The sequence below is a fragment of the Protopterus annectens genome, chromosome 4.part0 (assembly GCF_019279795.1).
Source record: "Protopterus annectens isolate FY-2018-M chromosome 4.part0, PAN1.0, whole genome shotgun sequence".
NCBI classification, from domain to species: Eukaryota; Metazoa; Chordata; order Ceratodontiformes; family Protopteridae; genus Protopterus; species Protopterus annectens.
This window is the reverse complement of record NC_056733.1, coordinates 302565734-302586076: the sequence shown is the minus strand read 5'-3', so window position 1 is coordinate 302586076 and position 20343 is coordinate 302565734. Positions and strand designations below refer to the sequence as shown.

Sequence of the window (20343 nt, the reverse complement as noted above, 5' to 3'; positions counted from 1 at the left end):
ATGAGTGCTGAGTGTATGGTACTGAAGCAAGATCAGGCAACTTACCTCTGTTTCCCACTTTGCATGGAAAATCCTGGGGATAGCAGTGGCTGTCCACAGAGTCACTCTGTGTGTCTGATGCAACTCATTAGAGAGTGAGTGAGTGAGTGAGAATCATTCAGTACGAAGTGGGACAGACTCCTAACTGCATTCTGTATACGTGGCTGCAGCTCCGCTTTTGCTGCCCCACAGAAAGTGTATGCCTGCTACCACATGTGCGGACCTTTCTGACTAAGCAGGGCACTGCTGGCACCTGAACCTTGCTAGCCTTAGTGATCACTTGACTGACATTAGGTTTCACCAATGCAGTTGGTCAGACTGCCTGCCTTCCTTATTCCAGGATGGGTGAGCCTGTGACAGCCTCCCCTCACATCCTGTCCCTGCCAGTGCCTCTAATACCAGTGCTGCTAATCAAACACACCTCAGTTAGGCCAACACTTAGAGCTTCATCATGCTATGCCACAAAACCGAGAACTTATGGCAACAGTAAAGGGTCATTTTTGTAGTCCATTGATATGCTTTTATGAAATTAGAGGTGTATGTATATGGTTGTGGGCAGTAGATGAAACTTGAATTTGGGATTTAAGCCAATTTGTTGCAACTGCAGAAAATTTAACAGACTAAAGACACAAGACAACAGTCACAACTCAACACTGAACAGAAGTTACACTTGAGAAGTAAGTCATAGCATTTTATAAAAGTGACTACAGTGAGTCTGCTAATCAAATGATACTGAAAAAAGATTTATATTTTTATATGATATAAAGTTACTGTTTTCTATCACATAAATAACCCAGAGAACAATGACATTTGAAGCGAGTCCTACCATTTAGTGAATTCTTTTGTCTGTCTCTGTAATCTGAACAGGGGGACTCATTTCATATGAATATGGATGCCCTGGAATGGTGTCACGTTATATGACTGCAATGTGATATTGTAGTTGTGTGAGCTGTTTCTTCATCCTTTCAGGAAAAAAAACTCATGATTGTGCAACCGTGGAATTAGAATATAAAATTAAGGGGGTTGGGGACACAGAGGCTCGATACCCTGCAAAAAGAAAAAATACCCACCTAATGCTGCTTGTAGTTTTGGGTGGTTTTATAACTTCATGGGTAAGTATTAATGTCATCTGTAGTTTTGGTAGGGATCACAGTTAAGTATTAAGCAACATAAAGACCATTGCAAGACTCATCAATAAAGCTTTTTCAAAAATGCATTTCAGACCTGAGGAGGGCAACACAACATGGAACATGGGAGAATTTGAGGCTGGCTATGCAGTTATCTATGTTTACCTTTAATGTGACAAGGGTGCTACTCTACTGGACTTGTAGTAGAAGTTTGTTCCAGAGGTGAGGGATGCATTGGGATATGACTCTATCATGCCCAAGTGTCTTATTTATTTTCTGATGGAGGTTTAGATCCCTTGAACAGGTATTTGAGGAGCCATCTGTTTTGCAAACGAAATAGTCACCTAAAACTCCAACTACTTGGTTTCTATCAAACAACCAGTTAGCTATTCACCAGACAACGTATAGATTTATATTAATGTTTCATGTCCTGTATAAAACTTGTATGTGGAATAGGACCTTTGTCAGATCCAGATGAATTGCACATACTGCACACCTGTTATTCACTGCTTCAGTGACTATTTCAAAGAAAGTGATTAGAATAAATGTGGTAGAACCTGCCTTTGGCAAAGCCAAATTGATGAGAATCTGGGTTTAGGGATTTCCAATGTCCAGATTAATGAGGTCTAAGGTTATATACTACATGAAAGGCTAGTGCATCTATTGTGCCTGTTGTTGCCAGGGTCAGTGGATAGATCACTCGTGTGTAATGATATAAAATGGTTGTTTTTCCGGCTTCAGTAATGTAACCAGTATAATGCTTAAAGACATTAAGTAGGAGTTTAGATAATCAATACACCTGATAGGTTATCAGGGTCCTTGCATGAAATCTTCTCAGCTTTCGAATGGGCTGACAGAATATGCAGTTATATATGATTATAGTGCTCATAAGACAATATATAATTATAATTACTTTATATATATATATATATATATATATATATATATATATATATATATATATTATAATTACATATAATTAGAGTAATCATAGGGAGTAGCCTGGAATATGGACTCTGGGATAGTTTTAACTGTGAGAGGTGTGCAATTTGCACTAAATTTGTCAGCTATGCTATACTTTTGGGTGAGAGTGGGTAGTATTATTGTAGAATAGCTGTGAAGTTTCCTGGCTATAAGTTAGCATCCTGACATCATTAAAGAAAGACTTTTAGTTACTTTTGATTTCAGTAACTATTCTGCACTTATTTCAGCTTTGAGCTGCCTAATCATACCCATAAGCTCTTTACTAGTTTTACGTGTGCATCTAAAGAGCAATAAGTAATGTCTTGCTCTTGTTATATAGCTTATTTATAATGGATATTCCACCACGGGGGCTTATTTTCAAATTTTTCATTATATTTAGTTTGGATAGGGACTGCAGAACTGGAAAGGTGTCTGATAAGCTGAGAGTCATAAAAACATTATAAATCCCTTGCAACTGCTAGATAAATCACATACATACCATATTTTTGCAAAATGTCCAGATATTTTGGTTTGTTCCTCAAAAAATGAGTGGCTTTCTGGCAAATCACTGAGGACTGAAGTCACTAAATAATGGCATCAATTTTAGTTTCAGCTTTCTCATCTTTCAAGAAATGCATGCAAACAGAAATCCTGTTATTCTAGCAAATTTCTAAGTTTATAAGAGCAATATTTAAAATCTGTCCCCATTTTTGGGCCATTGTCCCCACATTATTTTAGGCTTTGTCCAGATTTCTTGTGCTAAGAGGTTGAGAGGTATGATCACATTCTAGAGCAGAAAGTGTTGTAATTTATGAATGACACTTACAAAATAAAAAAAAATGTGTACACTTTAAATCATAGCTAGAAAAGCCACATATCCTGGAGCATAAATTTACATATAATAAGTCAATATCCAATACTAAATCTATTTCACAACTGTTCTTCTCTACATTATGAATCTGTAATGGGTCTTCATTTACAGGTCGTGGCAAGCATCCTGTCTAAAACCAGACTGCATCCTTTTAGATAGTATTTAACCAAGCTGGTTGTGTGTTTAAGAAGTTGTTTGCAGAAAGTTTTTTAAAAATTTTAGACAGAAGATAGAGGGCAGCTGGATGTGTGTTTAAGAAGTTGTTTGCAGAAAGTTTTTTAAAAATTTTAGACAGAAGATAGAGGGCGGATAAAGGGCAAAAGACTTTGAGTAATTTAGGGGTATTCTCCTTAGGCACAGGATTAATAATGGAACATTTAAAAACAGAGTTAAAATACCAGTGTAAAACACAAACTGTATGCATAAGTAAGAGGATTTACAATAGTATATGCTGTCGATCTAAGGAAAGAAGGGTGGAGTTTAATGATTCCAGCAGAAGATTGCTGTAGTTTTTTAAAAGGTTTCTTGTTTGATTAGAAGATATCTCTCCGAAGTGGAAGGCTGCAGTATAGTCTGAGAAAAGGAGTTTGTGATGTTGCAGATGGAGGAGATGAAAGATGTATCTGCTTCTATAGTATTACTGAAATATTGCTTGGTGCCATGAGAGGGTGAAATAAGTTGGAAAGCTGTCATGTGAGATGCTTTATCTCTTTCCAGAATTGTTTTTTTTTTGTTTGCTTCTTAAATAAAGGACTTTGGCAGAATTTTTTTTCTTTAAGTTGAGGTAATTTTGTTGCAGGTTAGTGCCAATCTGATGTCGTTTCCAGGATGAGCCAGTAAAGTCCTGCTTCCAGAGCTTTTTAATATCTTATGAAAGCCATGGGCATACCTTCCCCAAGTCTTCCCTATACAAAAGGGTAAATAATGTCCTGGATAGTGGTGAGAGTATTGTTAAAGTAGGTTAACACTCCAGTTCTGTGTCCTTAATTTGGTTAATGTTTTGAAAATGTCACAGATGTGAAAGAAAATGCTATTCTGTTTGTTACTGTTTATCTGGATCTTAGTAAAGTCTTTGATATGATTCTCCATAATGGCATTATTGACAAAGTCCCAAGTCTAAACATAAACCCTTATATCAGCCATTATTTTGCAAACTTCCTTTAAAAAGAAATGCAGACAGCAATGTTGGTGGTACCTTCTCATCTAAAAGGCACATCATTAGTGGCATCCATGGCAGTGTCCTGGGTCCTCTCTTCTTAAGAATCTACTTCCCCAATGTGAGCAGATGTCAACAGTATATGGATAAACAACTTTGTGGATGACTGTAAATTGGGTACTATTTCTTAGTCCACACACACACACACACACACACACACACACACACACACTCAGTTATATCCTCCAATATGGGCTTGTTAGAACCAGTACTTTCTGTACTGACCATAGGCTTAAACTTAATACCAAAAGTCTAGTATCGTTACCTTTGGGAAACAAGTCTATCCTGCTGATTACCATGTAAATGGAACATTGATTAATATCAACTAGTCATTAGATATCTAAGTCTATTATTAATAATCAGTTATAGTTAAGAAATCAAAGCCGAAAAAAGAAGAAGAGTTATAGTTAAGAAATCCTTCTAACTTGCCCAGTTTTTTTTTTTTTTTACTAAGGGTATATCCTCCCGGTCGAAGGATGTCATAATCCCCCTCTGTTCCATCAGGCTAATTGTAGAAGAAGGTGCATCATTTGGAACATAGTACTCTGAATACCTTACCCACCTAGAAAAGCCACAATGTTTCCTAACTAAAAAGTGACAGCACCCGTATCTTTTCAAAGATACTAATAACCCTGTCAATTTTTGTGTGTCTTACTGGCTTCTACTTGATTATCTCTGTTTTCCCTTCTAGGTATGAATGTTCCTGCCTTACTATATGTCCTCCACTTCAGAAGTAACATTAACACTAAAAGCACTCATTTCAGAGACCTCAGCCTACATTACAAAATAGACAAGACCTCTTGGAAAGAGAGAGGGTCATCCCCCAAAGCATCACCTACTTATCAAGCAAGCTCATCTTTCAAGTTATATAGTAGAATACATTTGTCTTCAAGTTCTACCCTCAGAAGTGGTGGGTACTCACTGTTTTACTCATGAGGTAAACAGTTATGGCCCTCATTGAGTAGGGTGGCAAATCTTCCCACTCAACTCTATGTGTTCCATGGTTAGGCTCAATATGGTGACCTAGGTTGCCTGCCTAATAAAGATATAGGAATTGAAGTCTTATCATAAATGATGTAAAACAAATAAATAGTTTCACATAGAATACATTTTACAAAGTCATAAATATTTGAATTTACCTGTTCTGGGATGCCTTCTGTGTGGAGTCTGAACATCCTACTTGTGTCTGTGTAGGTTTCTGCATGATGCTCCAATTTCTTTCAAATTGCAAAATCATGTTTTAAATGAATTAGCAGTCTGCTAATCTGCTCGTAGGTAAGCATGGGTGATTACCCTGCAAAGGAATGGTGTCCTCCTCAGGATTAGTTCGCTGTCTTATATTCATTGAATGCTGGGATACACTCTAGCTCCACCGAATAGGATAAAGTAATTATTAGAGAATGGATAAATGTTTTCGCAATGCATTTTTTATATTACAACTCTGTGGCATAGATTTCTTCTTTTTAGTAAGAAGTTGACAGAATACAGATATATTTTTTCAGAAATATAAAAAGTGACATTTTTATTTGAGTCTTCTGAATCTAATGAAGCCAAGAACTAAAAATAAGAAAAAAATGCTGATATATTTTGAACTTGATCATACAATCATCTTTACTTGTAATAATGATATCAAATTTAGCAGCATTCAGATTCAAATTCCTAAATGCTTCATTGGTTGTCTGTCTATACATGTTTTGGTTATTTCAAGGCTATAGTCTGTATGCAGATTAGAAGGAGATATAGACATGCATATGTTAAACTCTTTGCAAGGCTAGACAGTAGGCTCAGAGTATAACTTTGCTCAGAGCATGTAAGACCATGTTCTTAATTGCAATTGGGTCACTTATGTTGTTTTATGAGTACAAGGACGTTTCATATAAGTGTTGCATACACGTACAGGAGCAGAGTCCACTGGAATGGCTGATAACACCTGAGTACTTTTAATTTAAATCATATATTACACTATTTTGATAGCTGTTTCTGTGTTTATCAGGAATGTAGTTATATTTTATGTCCATTCTTTATGTACTTTGATAAAAGTAATGATGGTCCTGTGATGTTTTCCTTCCTTTACTGTATCTGTTTAAATAAGGCATGGAACAGTGGGTTTTTTCCTCAAACTATTGCAGTTATATTTACTCAAAGAGGTTGGTACTTAACATGTTGAACACCTCTTTCAATTTCTATGCCCCAATTTTTGAAAACATGCTGTTGTCTTTGGTAATATCATCCCCATTTATTCTTCTAACTACTGTAGTAAATAACATGTTCTGTTGCCCCGTTATGAGTCGGTGCCATCCTAAACAGTTGCTTGAAACAGATCAATTTAAAGGTACTATCTCTAAGTCTAGGAAACTTTTTCTCAATTGCATCCAACTTCACTGGCAACTTAGTTATGCTTGGCATGAACTTCAGGAAAAAATGTACATATACTAACATTGGGCTTATCTGGTTACTATAATGAAATAGAAATAATTTACTCATTTGGCATTACTTAGCTTTTCTTACTCCATCAGACAGGTGGAACCGACTGCTTAACATAAAGGTATACTCCTTCACATCTGCCTGCAATCTCAAAGGATGCACTCATATCTGCTCAGAACTGATGGTCAAGGACACCACATGCACAAATGCTGTACATATAGCCAACCTGCTGGCAGACAGGTTCAGCAAAAACTTCACCCTCTGTTGCCCTTCAGTAAATCAGAACATTCTCATCACCTGCCCCCCTCCCCTTATCTCTAGGGAGCAAGTCATCACTGCCCCCTCAAAGGCAAAAACTACAGGCTCAGCTAAAATGTAAAGAGGCTGAATGGCAGATTAGGACCAATGCCACAGGTCCCAATGGACTTAATGATTTTATTTCTTTGTCCTATTTTCTCAAGTTAAGGGCATTAACATATTAAGTGGCATTAATGTATTTTATATAACTCCACATATCAAACGGTTTTACTGCTTGAAAGACTATTTTATTTTACTTTATTTACATTACATTATATTTAACTACATCATATTATTTTATTATAGTTAACATTTATGAGATATGTTTTTATAGAATGTTTTACGTATGAGACTTGTTACTTAGACAGCAGTTTTTGTTTTAATTGTACTGTCACTTTAAATTTCGGAGATACAGTGTATTTTGCGGGCTATTGAGGTTTCAAACTGTAGTGGATCATAGTTCTGTTACTGTGATGAAGTCCCATGGACATAAGGGATGAAAGTGCTTATTTTAAGTTTATGGATTTTGTGTGCTGAATAAATTTTGTTGTTTTGCGGAAATGCTCCGAGTACTTTTACTGTTGCAAATCAAGTTTTCAACAGACCGTGACAGTCTTTTAGACCTTGGTTATTAATGGTTTTGTTTTTCTTTGTTTAATTTCCGTTGTTTGGTCAAAATATACAGCCTCCATGGGACCCGATAACATCTCAGGCTGCACCCTATATGAACTCAGGGAGGAACTTGCAACACCATTAGGCACCCTATTCAACCAAAGCCTGATTACTGGCTTCATCCCAGCTGAGTGGAGGACAGCCACTGTCATCCCTTTGCACAAAGGTGGAGTGTCCACTGATCCAGGAAATTATAGACCCATCAGCCTAACTAGCCTGATCAGCAAGGCCATGGAACAGATTATCATGGACTTCATTAACAAGGACATTGGAAACCTCCAAACACTTGATCCCACACAGTTTGGTTTCATCAAGGAGAGGTCACACCTGTTAAAACTTGGTCAACTTCTTTGGGATGGTCAGCAAGACCATGGACAAGGGGAAGACAGTGCACACTGCCTATCTTGACCTGGCTAAAGCCTTTGATGCTATTCCCGACTCGAGTATAATAGATTAACTCTGTCAACTAGTCATCAATCCATATGTTACCATATGGGCAGCAAACTGGATCACTGATAGAACCCACCTAATCAAAATAGGGGAAGCCATTTAAAGCAGTAATCCCGTAACAAATGGCGTACTCCAGAAATCTGTCTTGGGGCCTCTGTTGTTTGAAATATACTTTTCTGATGTGCAGGAAAAAAACAGTGGGCTATGGCTGACCAAGTCTGCAGACGACTGCAAGCTGCGTGCTGTCCCCATTCAAACACCTAAACAGCGACACATAAATGCCAAACTCCAAAAATAGCGAAGGATGTCAACATCAAAATCCAGAATGCCGAACGTACTTCCGTGGCCAGCAGAGTGCTCATGGAGAAGAAGAAATATATCCTTTTCCCCACTGTAGTGCGATCTTGGAGTTGGTATATTTAAGTAGGGTGGTGTGCAGGGGGGCTTGCCCCCCTGCAAAAGTGTGTTTAATGAAGTTTGTTTATATAGGTTTTGCTTACCTGTATGGCACTGTTGTAGTTGGAAATGCGTTCGGCTTTCTGGATTTCGATGTTTACATCCTTCGCTATTTTCGGAGTTCGGCGTTTATGTGTCGCTGTTTAGGAGTTTGCGGTTGTGAACGTTCGGTCTTATAATATAGACCCGTATATCTGACAGGCATTTATGATTGTTAGACTTTGGTGTTCTTGGGCGATAGAGTGATAAATCTAAATATTTTGTTTAAAAGGGTTTGGGTGGCATTCTTGTTCTTTTCTGAGACAGCAGTAATAAATAGCAGACCATATTCTAGCCATGAGAAAAGGACCTCTTTACTTATGGCAGATCAGGCAGAATATGATATAATGTTGGATATTGTCCTGCCAAGAACAGAAGGTAATTTTCCTTCTGTCTAGTTTTCTCATATGTACTTTAAAGGTGAAGGATGAGTCCAGCCATAAACCCAGTTATGTAAAGGAGATGACTTTCTCAATAGAAGTATTGTTCACAGTTTTGATATGTAGGTGGTTTGTGAGCTTGGCAAGTCTGGGTATTGTCACAAAGATCATGTATTTGGTCTTGGATGAGTTAAGGCATAAGGAGTTTTGTTAGTAATCCACACAGAACATGAGTTGAAGTGACCTTGTAGTTGGTGCTGGTGTTCTAGAGTTTGAAAGGAGTTGCTGGAGTGGAACAGAATTATGTCAACTGTATACAGCTAGACTGGCAACTGCTATAATTTGTAGGTGAGTTTTTAATAAAAATGTAAAATAGTAAAATGGACCAGAAGAGAATTTTGTGCTCATTCAGACAGCATAATAAATGGAAGATCAACTAAATTATGTTCTTTTTTGTGGACCACAAACTGTAGAAATGCATCAAGACTTGGAAATATAAAAATAATTGTAGCAGGACAGCTCAATTTAGGATAAGTTCTATACATGCAATAATATTTCACTGACTTACTTGTACTGGTGTGTAAAACATTAACTATGGGGCCAGACTCAGAGGAGAGTGACAGGCTGTTATGTAGTAGCAAAGTTAGCAATTACTCTTGAAACCTCACCAGGAATTATGCTTAGACATGTATTTTAATATATTGGTGTGGAGGACAGCAGTTGCTAAGTGAAAGAGGAACCTGGAGGTTATCCACTGACAGATTCAGCAAAATGATCGTCTGAATTGTAACTGTGAATTTTTTGAAGCTTATTTACTTGACAGGCCATTTCATCACAAAGGTGTTACATCACCTGAGTGCATATGCCCTTGGTAGATGCTATATTACATAAGGGTGTGTAAGAGGAAAACCTCCTGTATGATGGTTATGGAGAGTTTGTCCTATCCTTTGCCAAGGGCTTCTTTTTGAGTTATCTGTTCTCTACTTCCAAAAATGGTCTGCTGGTCAAGACAGACATGAATAAAAGTACTATATCCTGTCCAAATATGTTTTGCTGAACATTTTTTGATATTTGAAAGGATTTTTTTGCTTAATGTAGCCTAAATAAAGGTACTGCAGTCTTGCAGTTGGCAATATGTGGTGGTCTCCTCCCGTACTCAGTGTTCTTGTTTAGGTAGCACTGTATAAATGAAAGAGTTGTCAAAATAATTTAGTGATTACATTTTCTCTGAATAATTCCATTGAGTAGTATTGGACCCTTATTTGGAGATTACATCAAGCGTTGGTAGTCAGTGGACATAACAGAAGGAGCATAAGACCAGATAGAAGACAGTGCAGAAAGAAACATAGAAAGTTCGCCTAAAGTTTGATGTTTTTATTAAACAGCAAAGAAAGATAACTTAATGCACAGTGGAGATACACATTCTCAAAAAAAAAAAAAAAGATCAGTGCACAGATATATGGGGTTCATGACCCTTATACTTGTGGAGTATGATAATGACTTGGGAGGATGGTGATTATTAAATCCCAGATACTATAAAAAGTCTGCAGCAAAGTAAGTGAAACTGGGTTATATAACTGGGAGAGTCTCCAGCAGACAGAATGGATAAGTTGACAATCAACACATTTTCAGAGTATGTAGCAGTGATAATCCACTTTAAGAAGAAGTGAATATTATTGAAACAATGTGATAATGAAATCAGTGGTCAAACATAAGAATTGGATATTTTAGAAATTTTAAGAAACTGGTGCATATAGTCTTTTTTGAGAAAATGGCACAATAAATTAGCCATGGCCATTTAAAATGCACATCTAGGCAGATATGGCCATAGAAGCTTTATATATATATATATATATATATATATATATATATATATATATATATATATATATATATATATATATATATATATATATATGCATTGGTATATTAATTTATTAAATTAGTATATATTTCTGGAATGCTAAATAGGAATTGTTGTTTGTTTTAAACAACTGATATGTTTAATCAAATAAGAGCCTGAGTAGGAAACCATGGGGCATTTTGTCAAGAAGCAATATAATGACAGTTTTTTGAAGGGGTACTTGGCACTGGAATAATTAATGGCTGTGGCAGTATTTGTGTGGCATACTGAAGCTCTGCAGTTAGTGCCAAGCACCTTTCACAAGTAAGACAGCATGGCAGACATTTAACACAATAACAAGCAGGATGCCACTACAGCTGGTACTGTGCTACACATATTTTTCATGCAGCAAGTGTGAATGTGTAAGTGTGCTTAATGCTGATATTATACAGGTATAGACATAGGTGATTGTTATGTGCAATGGCATGCTGAAATTTACTATCTATACTATATCCTCCTTTATGTTCAAGTGTATGCAGAAGAAGATACTCCCTTGCCATGGTTGCTTTCTTATACAGGGTCTTTAGTCTTTCCTTGAAGGGGATCACTGAATTTTTCAAAGATATGTTATATTCAACAGCCTTTGAGTCTGCACGGTTACGGTGTTCTGTTTCCCAGGACGACTGTTGTCTTGGCTGTCAGTACTTGATGTGTAAAGGCATGCATATAGTCCCATCCGTGATGGAAACCAAAACCATTCAGTTGGTGTGTAATGTATTTAGAGAAATTATGTATCTGCACTGAAAATTAAATTTCTCTTTACCTCCAAGGTTGTGGGATCTTGGAGGTAGTACATTTAGATATGCATTGATGTGTTTTTTGTTAAAGTCAACCTTGTGCAATGCTGAATTCAAAGTTTTATTACCTCCTGTTTGATACATCTTTTTTCTTTTGTTTTTTTAACCATAAATCCATTTTATGGGCTTATTCATTTAGTACATATTTATTAACTGGTAGATACAATTAGTAATTTAGTATGTATGTAGTAAACTTTTTATAGTATGTAAGGAAATGTATGTTAATTTTGCACGCATGCACATATATATATATAGATATATATATATATATATATATATATATATATATATATATATATATGTGTGTGTGTGTGTGTGTGTGTGTGTGTTTAGGATATGCAGGCTTTTTGTTTTATTGTTTTAGTAGTAGAACTGCAGCTAAAATATGACTGTAAGTGATTACTTCACAGAAAAGTTTAAATCACCAATGAATAGAGAGTTTGGCGTGATGTGGAATTAAATTCTTAAGGTGATTTTGTTTTGAAGAGCAGAAGAAAATAACCATTATGGCTTGATGTGGTTTTTGTCTGTGTACTTTTGTTAAAATGAAGGGGCAGTATCTAGCAATGACATCCTGTCAGTAGAAGGGAGTAGTCACAAAGCCTAACACATGGAATGCTGATGGTATTTTGATTGACTTGGAATTCCAAGCCACATTACACTGTACCTTCTACATTTTGATTAAACCTTGTACTGTTTATTAGGTGCTATCTAAAAACTTTCAAGGCCAGCCTCCCCCCCCCCCAAAAAAGTGTGTGTGTTTGTGTATGTGTGTATGTATAGGGTCCATATTATATATTCGAAGTTTCAAAACTTTAAACCTCATATGTTCGACAACAAATGAGCGAAGTTTGAAACATCAAAAATATAATAAAAAATAAAAAAAAACTTACCTCAATGCTCTGAGTGGGGGGGAGGCAAGTCCCCCTGCACCCCTGCTACTTAAATATACCAACTCTGAGATTGCACTTCAGTGCAGAAAAGGGAAATGTTCCCATTCTTTACCGTATGGAGCCATTGCTTTTCACCTTCAAACTTTTTAAAGTCCAATCATATGGGGTCGATCATATGACATTCAAACTTTTAAAAGTTCAATTAATTAATAGGGACCCTATATTTATAGGGTCTATATCATAAAACCGAACACACAAACTCAGAAACGCTCACATGAGCGAATAATCACAATCTCAAAATTGGCAGCCCCCCACCCCCCTCTGCTAAATATATATTCCTACTCTGAGATCACACTACAGTGAGGAAAGGGCAAATATTACTATCTTCACTGTACTGCAATCCCAAAATACCACTTTCGGGTTTATGATTATTCGCTCATGTGAGCGTTCGAGACTTTACGTTTTCGTCGTTCTAATGTAGACCCTATATATATATATATATATATATATATATATATATATATATATATATATATATATATATATATATATATATATGTGTGGTCTACTTCCAAGTTTCAAACTTTCACAGGTTTGAATTGCTTATGGTTGAGCCCATGTGATCAAACTTGTTAAATTCCGAAATTGAAATACAAAAATAAATAAGTAAATAAAAACAAAAAAAATCTTTTTTAAGATTTTGCAGGGGGCAAGCCCCCCTACACCCACCACACCCCCTCCTAATTAAATATACCAACTCTGAGATCGCATAACAGCAAGGAAACGATAAATATACCGTTCCACGCTATACATCCATCTCCATTTAAACAGTTCGATTGACACACACTCACACACACACACACACATATATATATATATATATATATATATATATATATATATATATACATATATATATATATATATATATATATATATGAGTTTACTTTGTTTCATTGACAGCTCATTTCACTGAATTTGAATTCGCCCTGACCAAATCGCTGAAAGTCCAAATTACTGAAAACTCATTTCACTGAAGTGAAGTACTGGCATTGTGTAAAGTACTGTAAAGCAAGTAAAAGGTATATGCCCTTTTCCCCAATGTTCAGTCGGGAAGTTAGTATATTTAGTTGGTGGGGTGGGGGGCACATCCCTCACAGTGGGAGGTGTGGGGGGCATAGTCCCCCACCTAGTTTGATTTTGTATTATATTTCACAGAAAGCTTAGAAACAATACATTTTAAACCGTAGACATGCATACTTACAACACCGATGACTAACTCTTTCCAGAAGACAATAAACCCAAACTAAGTGGGGGCCTACACCCCCCAACACCCCCACTAACTATATGTACTAACTCCAGGATCGCACTACAGTGGGGAAAAGGGCATATACCTTTTACTTGCCTTACAGTACACTACACATTTTGGTGCTGCGGTAGCATTGTCGCCTCACAGTGAGATGTTGTCCTGTTCGATTCTCAGCTAGAGCGTCTTCTGTGTGGAGACATGCATGAATGGGCATACCTTTGTTGAAGGTTGTGCTTCAGGGCCGGCAACTCGGCATGTAAAAATCTACTGCCAATCATTAGCGGACCAGAGTTCCGCTGTGGTGACCCCTAACCGGGAAAAGCCGAAAGACACGACAACAACAACAGTACACTACACAGTGCCAGTACTTCACTTCAGTAAAATGAGATTTGGTGAAATGAGACTTCAGTAATTTGAGCTTTCAGCGATTTGGTCAGAGTGAATTCAAATTCAGTGAAATTAACTTTCAATGAAATAAAATAGACCCATATATACATGTGTGTGTGTGTGTGTGTGTGTGTGTGTGTGTATATATATATATATATATATATATATATATATATATATATATCTTGCCAGATGGTTACATACCATAGCAGACTGCGTGTGTCCAACTTTATAAATAAACTCAGTTCCAGATGCAGGTTGCATATACTCATTGGCTTTAATCTGCTATTTAACTAAATTGACTAAATGACTAATTTGCACATTTATTTGCTAAGTTTTGTTTTCTTTTACCTCTGTTTTCACAGGGCATGGGTTACCTGCATGCAAAAGGAGTTTTGCACAAAGATTTGAAATCCAAAAATATATTTTATGATAATGGGAAAATCGTCATTACAGATTTTGGGCTCTTCACCATTTCTGGAGTTCTACAGGCTGGCAGGTATGTCAATCTTTGCAAGCTAAACAGACTGAATACAATATAAGCAGGAAGACTGTAATTTAGTTGTACAGTATTGACCTTAGTTGTAAATCTTATTTGGTCTAAATAATACTTTACCTGTCTCCAGGCAAGTCACTTAACCCTCTTTCTACTTTAGACTATCCTAATGAAAATGTGTATATGCAGAACCTTCATGATAAGAAGATATTATATCCTATAGCAAATTAATTATGCACAGCTATGAACTTTAATTTTTTTGTATTGTGTGTTAATTTTGTGAGTGTTTGAAAATAAAAATATTTTAGTCAAGGAAGGGTTTGGCTCTGTACAGGATAATCTTATAAATGCAAACTGATGAATCATTGAGGTTTTCCATTTAAATAATGCACTGTGTTATGTAAAGCTCACAAGTCTTATGTGTTTTAATGGCATAAAGTCAAGTACTACAAAACTCAAGCAGTACATGTAAGCCATTAATTTTTTGAAGAGGCCAAGCCTCTGTACTCCTAGAACCCATTACTTAATTACTCTAACTCTGAAGATACACAGATGTGGAGGGTAGAGCATTTCCTTTTCCCCATTTTGAGTGGTGTCTAAGTTGGTATCCAACCCTTTTAGAACTTATGCCTAGTGTTTAACTTTAGTTGTCTAATCTTTGGGGGAACTTCTTTTGGCATTCTAAATGGGAGCACTGAGTGAGGCAGGCCATGATTTGATGCAAAGAAGAAATGAAAGGAATATAATATACATAGTCTGAATGATGTTGAATCACATTCTGTAGAAATGTCAGTTATTACTGCACTAAGATGGCCCATTGACAAAGCGCAGAGATAGAGTGAATGTTTCATTCATTGTAACAATCCTAGAGCTAGATACAAAGTATGATCTCCCGGCATTATGGCAGAGGAAGAATGAGGGAATGTTTACTGATACAGCACAATAGTCCTATGACTGCCAGAAAGTTCATTGCCACCTGATGGAAGTGGGTTGGAAATAAGACAAAGATACAAATGTAGAGGATGAGGTATTCAGCTGCTGAGGCATTCTATGATAATGAAGCATACGACCCATCTGTGTGCATGTATATTAGTCTCACGTAAGGAATGAAGATGTATCTAGTTGTAACCTTCAGCCATTCTTGTCCCCACTGAGGAATGTTTAGAACTGTTTGTAACCTGGAGCAAAATGACTACAGAAAATGTAAGCAACAGTCATATTCCTGGATAGCAGTAATTAAATAAATTTAATATGTAATGAGCTTCAATCTTAGCTCTCCTCCCCTTCTCCTAATTGAGCAAGCTACTTGATTTTATTTTATTTTATTTATGTTTGCCAGGCTAGCATACTGATCAATAATGTCCAATTTCTGTCTCAGCCCATGTGAAATACAAAATATTTCATAAAAAGTCAGAAATGTAAGCAATAACAGAGTAGTTCGGGTTAATTACATAAAAGAATTTTAGCCATAATGTTATTTGCTGCTGCAATGAGAGCATCAGTAGCATTTATATATTTATCAATGCATTTTTATGGGAGAGCTGGAGCCATTTCTGTCAGAACACAGATGTAAGGCATGCAAATAGTCTTAAATGAGATGCCAGTCAATCAGAGAATGAACAGTTTCATTATGCAGACCCCCCCCCCCTCCACACACACACACACACACACACACACACGTACCTGCGGGTGATTTTCAAGCTTACCAGATGACCTACTACTAAACCTGTCTTTTGCATTTGGAAGAAGTTACAAACTCCAATGAAAACCCACATGGACATGTTGCATGGGAAAAGAATGCACTCAAGCAAAAAAAAATCACAATGATGTGCCAAGCTGTGTGAAATGACAGTGTGAACCATTGCACCTTATAACAGTAAGAAACAAATACTTGTAAACATTTTCTTGTAGAATATTAAATCCATTATTTGCATGTGGTATTGTGTATGTTTGCATGCATGCAAGTGTGTGTATATGTATATATGTGAGCGTATATGCATATGTGTATATACATATATATATATATATATATATATATATATATATATATATATATACATGTGTGTGTGTATATGTGTATATATATATATATATATATATATATATATATATATATATATATTAGAGTGAGAGAGAGTGTCTAGAAACACATTAGAAGCACAACTTCATTAAAGACCAAAAGTCACAGGCCTATTGCCCTCCTAAAAATGGAATAAAATAGCCCACTTAGTTTTCCATAGTATTCTCACACTGTGAACGGCAGCATTTTATAGTATTTTGTAGTTTAGAACAGCAGTCCCATGAACATTTTCTCCACTCACAGGCTGTTTCTCTTGTTATCATAGCTGCAAGGCCTCCCAGTCTTTACGTCCTTTCCACATCAAAAAACAACAAAAGTTCTTCACCTGATTTGGTTTCAGGCTACATCCAAATATTCCCTAAATGTGTTGTCAAATCCACGAATCTTATACCTTCAGCCAGAGCCCTGCTTTATGACATTTGAATGAGGGGCGTGCTTTCTAAACTTCCTCTTGAAGGCATCTTTGCTTTGTACTAATACCAACTAGCAATTTACTAGCTAATACAATTAGTTTAGCTGACTGAAAAGCTCTGAGAATTCTAAGCTACATGCCCTCACTTTTATAGGCATTCTGCCACTAAAAAACTTAAAACACACAAGATTTATTTTATTTATTTATTTATTTTACATTTGCTTACCAGGAATGTCCGACTGGATATATGTCCATTTTTAGCGGATGCCCGGGGAGAAAAGCACCAGAAAGCAGAGTACAATTACATTAGGAACAATAGAAACATTTAGAGATAAGTATAATATGCAGTTTTCAGTAGGGTTACAAACATAGATAAAACGTAGTAGACAACATCAAAATCATGCGGCTTCAATTTCAGACAATAATACACTCAGTTATGGGCTAAGTCCCTTCAGGAATTCATACACTTATTAGAGTATATGATTGAAATGCTTAGGGAGAGTTTGCAGGAACAGCGGGTGGTGATTAGTTGGGGTTTAAGCAGGGACACTGCCAATGCTGTTGTAAGTGTAGTTTGAGGCTTTTTTTGAACTGGGTTAAGGAGGATTGGTGCGTATGTTCAGCAGTCACAAAACATTCTAACTATATATATATATATATATATATATATATATATATATATATATATATATATATATATCTTTATAAATATAAAATAAAAATTCTGCAAATATCCTCGAGTTATTACTTAGGTTCATAGGTTCATAGGTAGGTACTAGGCTATCGGCCCAAGGGCCTACGTAAGCCTAGCCAACAAGGTTCCCTGGCTTATGCCACCCAAGAAAGTTATTTTCCTGTACCACTGTCGAGCAGAGACACAGAAGTGATCCCGCGGTGTATTTCCTATTTCCCATCCACTCATCAAGATTTTTCTTGAAGAGTGCTAATGAAGAACTTTGCTTGACATAGATGGGTAGCCTGTTCCAGAGTATGGGAAGTCTCTGGGACAGGAATCTATCCCTCCAGCATGTCCTGTTTATTGTGGTGACAAGGTTTAGGTCCCTAGAGCGTGTAGCTCGGAGGGATTGGGATTTCTTTAGGTGTAGCATGTCCAACAGCTCTGGGTTTTGCATAGCTTTATATGTTAGGCAGAGATCACCTCGGAGTAGGTGATATGCTACGGAGTAAAGCTGGAGTTTTTTGATGCGGTCAGTGTAGGGCATTTGTTTGAGGCCAGTAATCCTCTTTGTGAGGTACTTCTGTGGCCTTTCCAGCTGCTGCAGATGCCTTGTGAGGTACATTCAGAAAGGGGCGTTGTATTCTATAATGGGTCTAATGAGTGTGGAGTAGAGGGGAACAGTGACCTCTTTTTCCTGGATGAGATCCCTTTTATGATGAGGTGTGCCACGTAGAAAGACTTCCTGACTACTGTGGCGATGTGACTATCAAAGGAGAGACTACTGTCCACCTGGGTCCCAAGGTCTCTTATCACGCATTCGGTGTTTAGTGGATTGCTGCCTTTGTGGTAGTTCATGGGTACAGAGTTTTTACCAAAGGGGATGACACTGCACTTTTTGGCATTGAGCTTGAGGCCATGGCTCTGACACCAGGCATCTGTAGGATGTCCACATCATTTGGGGACTTGACTATGGCTCCTAGTTTGCAGTCATCTGTGAACTTCATTAGCCAGAGGCCTTCTGTGTTAGCCTGCACTTCAGAGAAGTAGATACCAAACAGGAGAGGTCCCAGAACGGAACCTTGTGGTACTCCACTTGTCACTGCTTTGAGGTCAGAATTGGAGTCTGCAACTTTTACAGTGTGGGTTCTGTCAGTGACCCAGTTAGCAACCCATCTTGTCATGTAGGGATTTATCTCCAAGCCAAGTAACCAAAATCCACAACCAGAGAAGTAAGACAGCAGCAAAATAGTGTATCAGAAAAAACGTCCTTTATTTAAACAGTCCACATACCAAAATGACACAAGCGCTTTCACTCAGACAATTCTGAGCTTTTTCAAGTAATGCCATCTCATTTAGCAATACATCTTTTATATTGTGTCAATCATGACATTAATTAAAAATGCACGTTGTTAAATTAAAACATTTAAAGGAACCTTCTAAAAAATTTTTTTTAGTATAAGTATGAGTATATTAAAAACTGACTTGCGTCTAAAAATGCTTCCCAAGCTAGGAATTGAACAATAATGCATTTCATGAATTTAATAAGTTAAGTTAAAAACAAATATGTTGTCCTGTTATCTATGCAACATTGTTAATAATAAATAAACTAAAAAATCAATACACCCAAATTACCTAAGGCAAATATATATATTTAAAATATTAAAATCTTTCCTCATGAAAATTAATTTGCATGGGTTCTGCAAATAAGCATATTATTGTTAAAAAAAACAATGTTAATTTATTAGTCATGAACAAAATGTAGGCTAGAAAGGTAAAAATAGTGGTTGGGGTAGGTGATGCATGTAACCCCATTAAAAAGGAATAAATAGGTACATACATAAAATAACTGGGTGAATAAATAAATCAATACATAAATAAGCATTTGTAGGTTCAAAGAATAACATCAGATAGTAAATGGCCTGCTAAATAATGTGTGCAGTAATTGTGACTGGTTTAATGCTAATGGTCCCGTTGAGCCCGGGTGGTCTTCCTGCATCCAACCTTAACTGCCATAATAACTCGCGGTATTCAAGTGTGGATTCCCAGTCACCACCCCTTGCGTCTGGCTCAACTTGTTCTAATACTAAAAATTTGATGTTTTTTCTGATACACTATTTTGCTGCTGTCTTACTTCTCTGGTTGTGGATTTTTGTTACTTGGCATGTAGGGATTTATACCTAGTTTAGTGAGTTTAGCTCTAATTCCAGAATGGGAGATGGTGTCGAAAGCCTTGGCGAGGTCAAGATAGGCTGTGTGAACCACCTTACCCTCATCTTTGGCTTTGGTGACTGCCTCAAAGAAGTCAATCATGTTCAGGAGGTATGCTCTGCCTTTCACAAACCTGAACTGGGTGGGATCCAGAGTTTGGAGGTTACCATTGTCTTTGTTTATGAGTTCCATGATGATACGTTCCATGGCCTTGCAGACCAGGCTCTTCAGGCTAATAGGTCGAT

General features: G+C 36.8%; 1 protein-coding gene across 3 annotated transcripts in view; it reads left to right on the top strand.

Moving 5' to 3' along the window:
* KSR2 (kinase suppressor of ras 2) overlaps nucleotides 1-20343 on the top strand; it is a 2556886-nt gene that overhangs the window by 2178116 nt on the left and 358427 nt on the right. For all 3 annotated transcript variants that reach the window (XM_044068294.1, XM_044068293.1, XM_044068295.1), the window contains one exon: nucleotides 14589-14722. In XM_044068294.1, the coding sequence (XP_043924229.1) occupies nucleotides 14589-14722 (134 nt within the window). The remainder of the gene's footprint in view (nucleotides 1-14588; nucleotides 14723-20343) is intronic.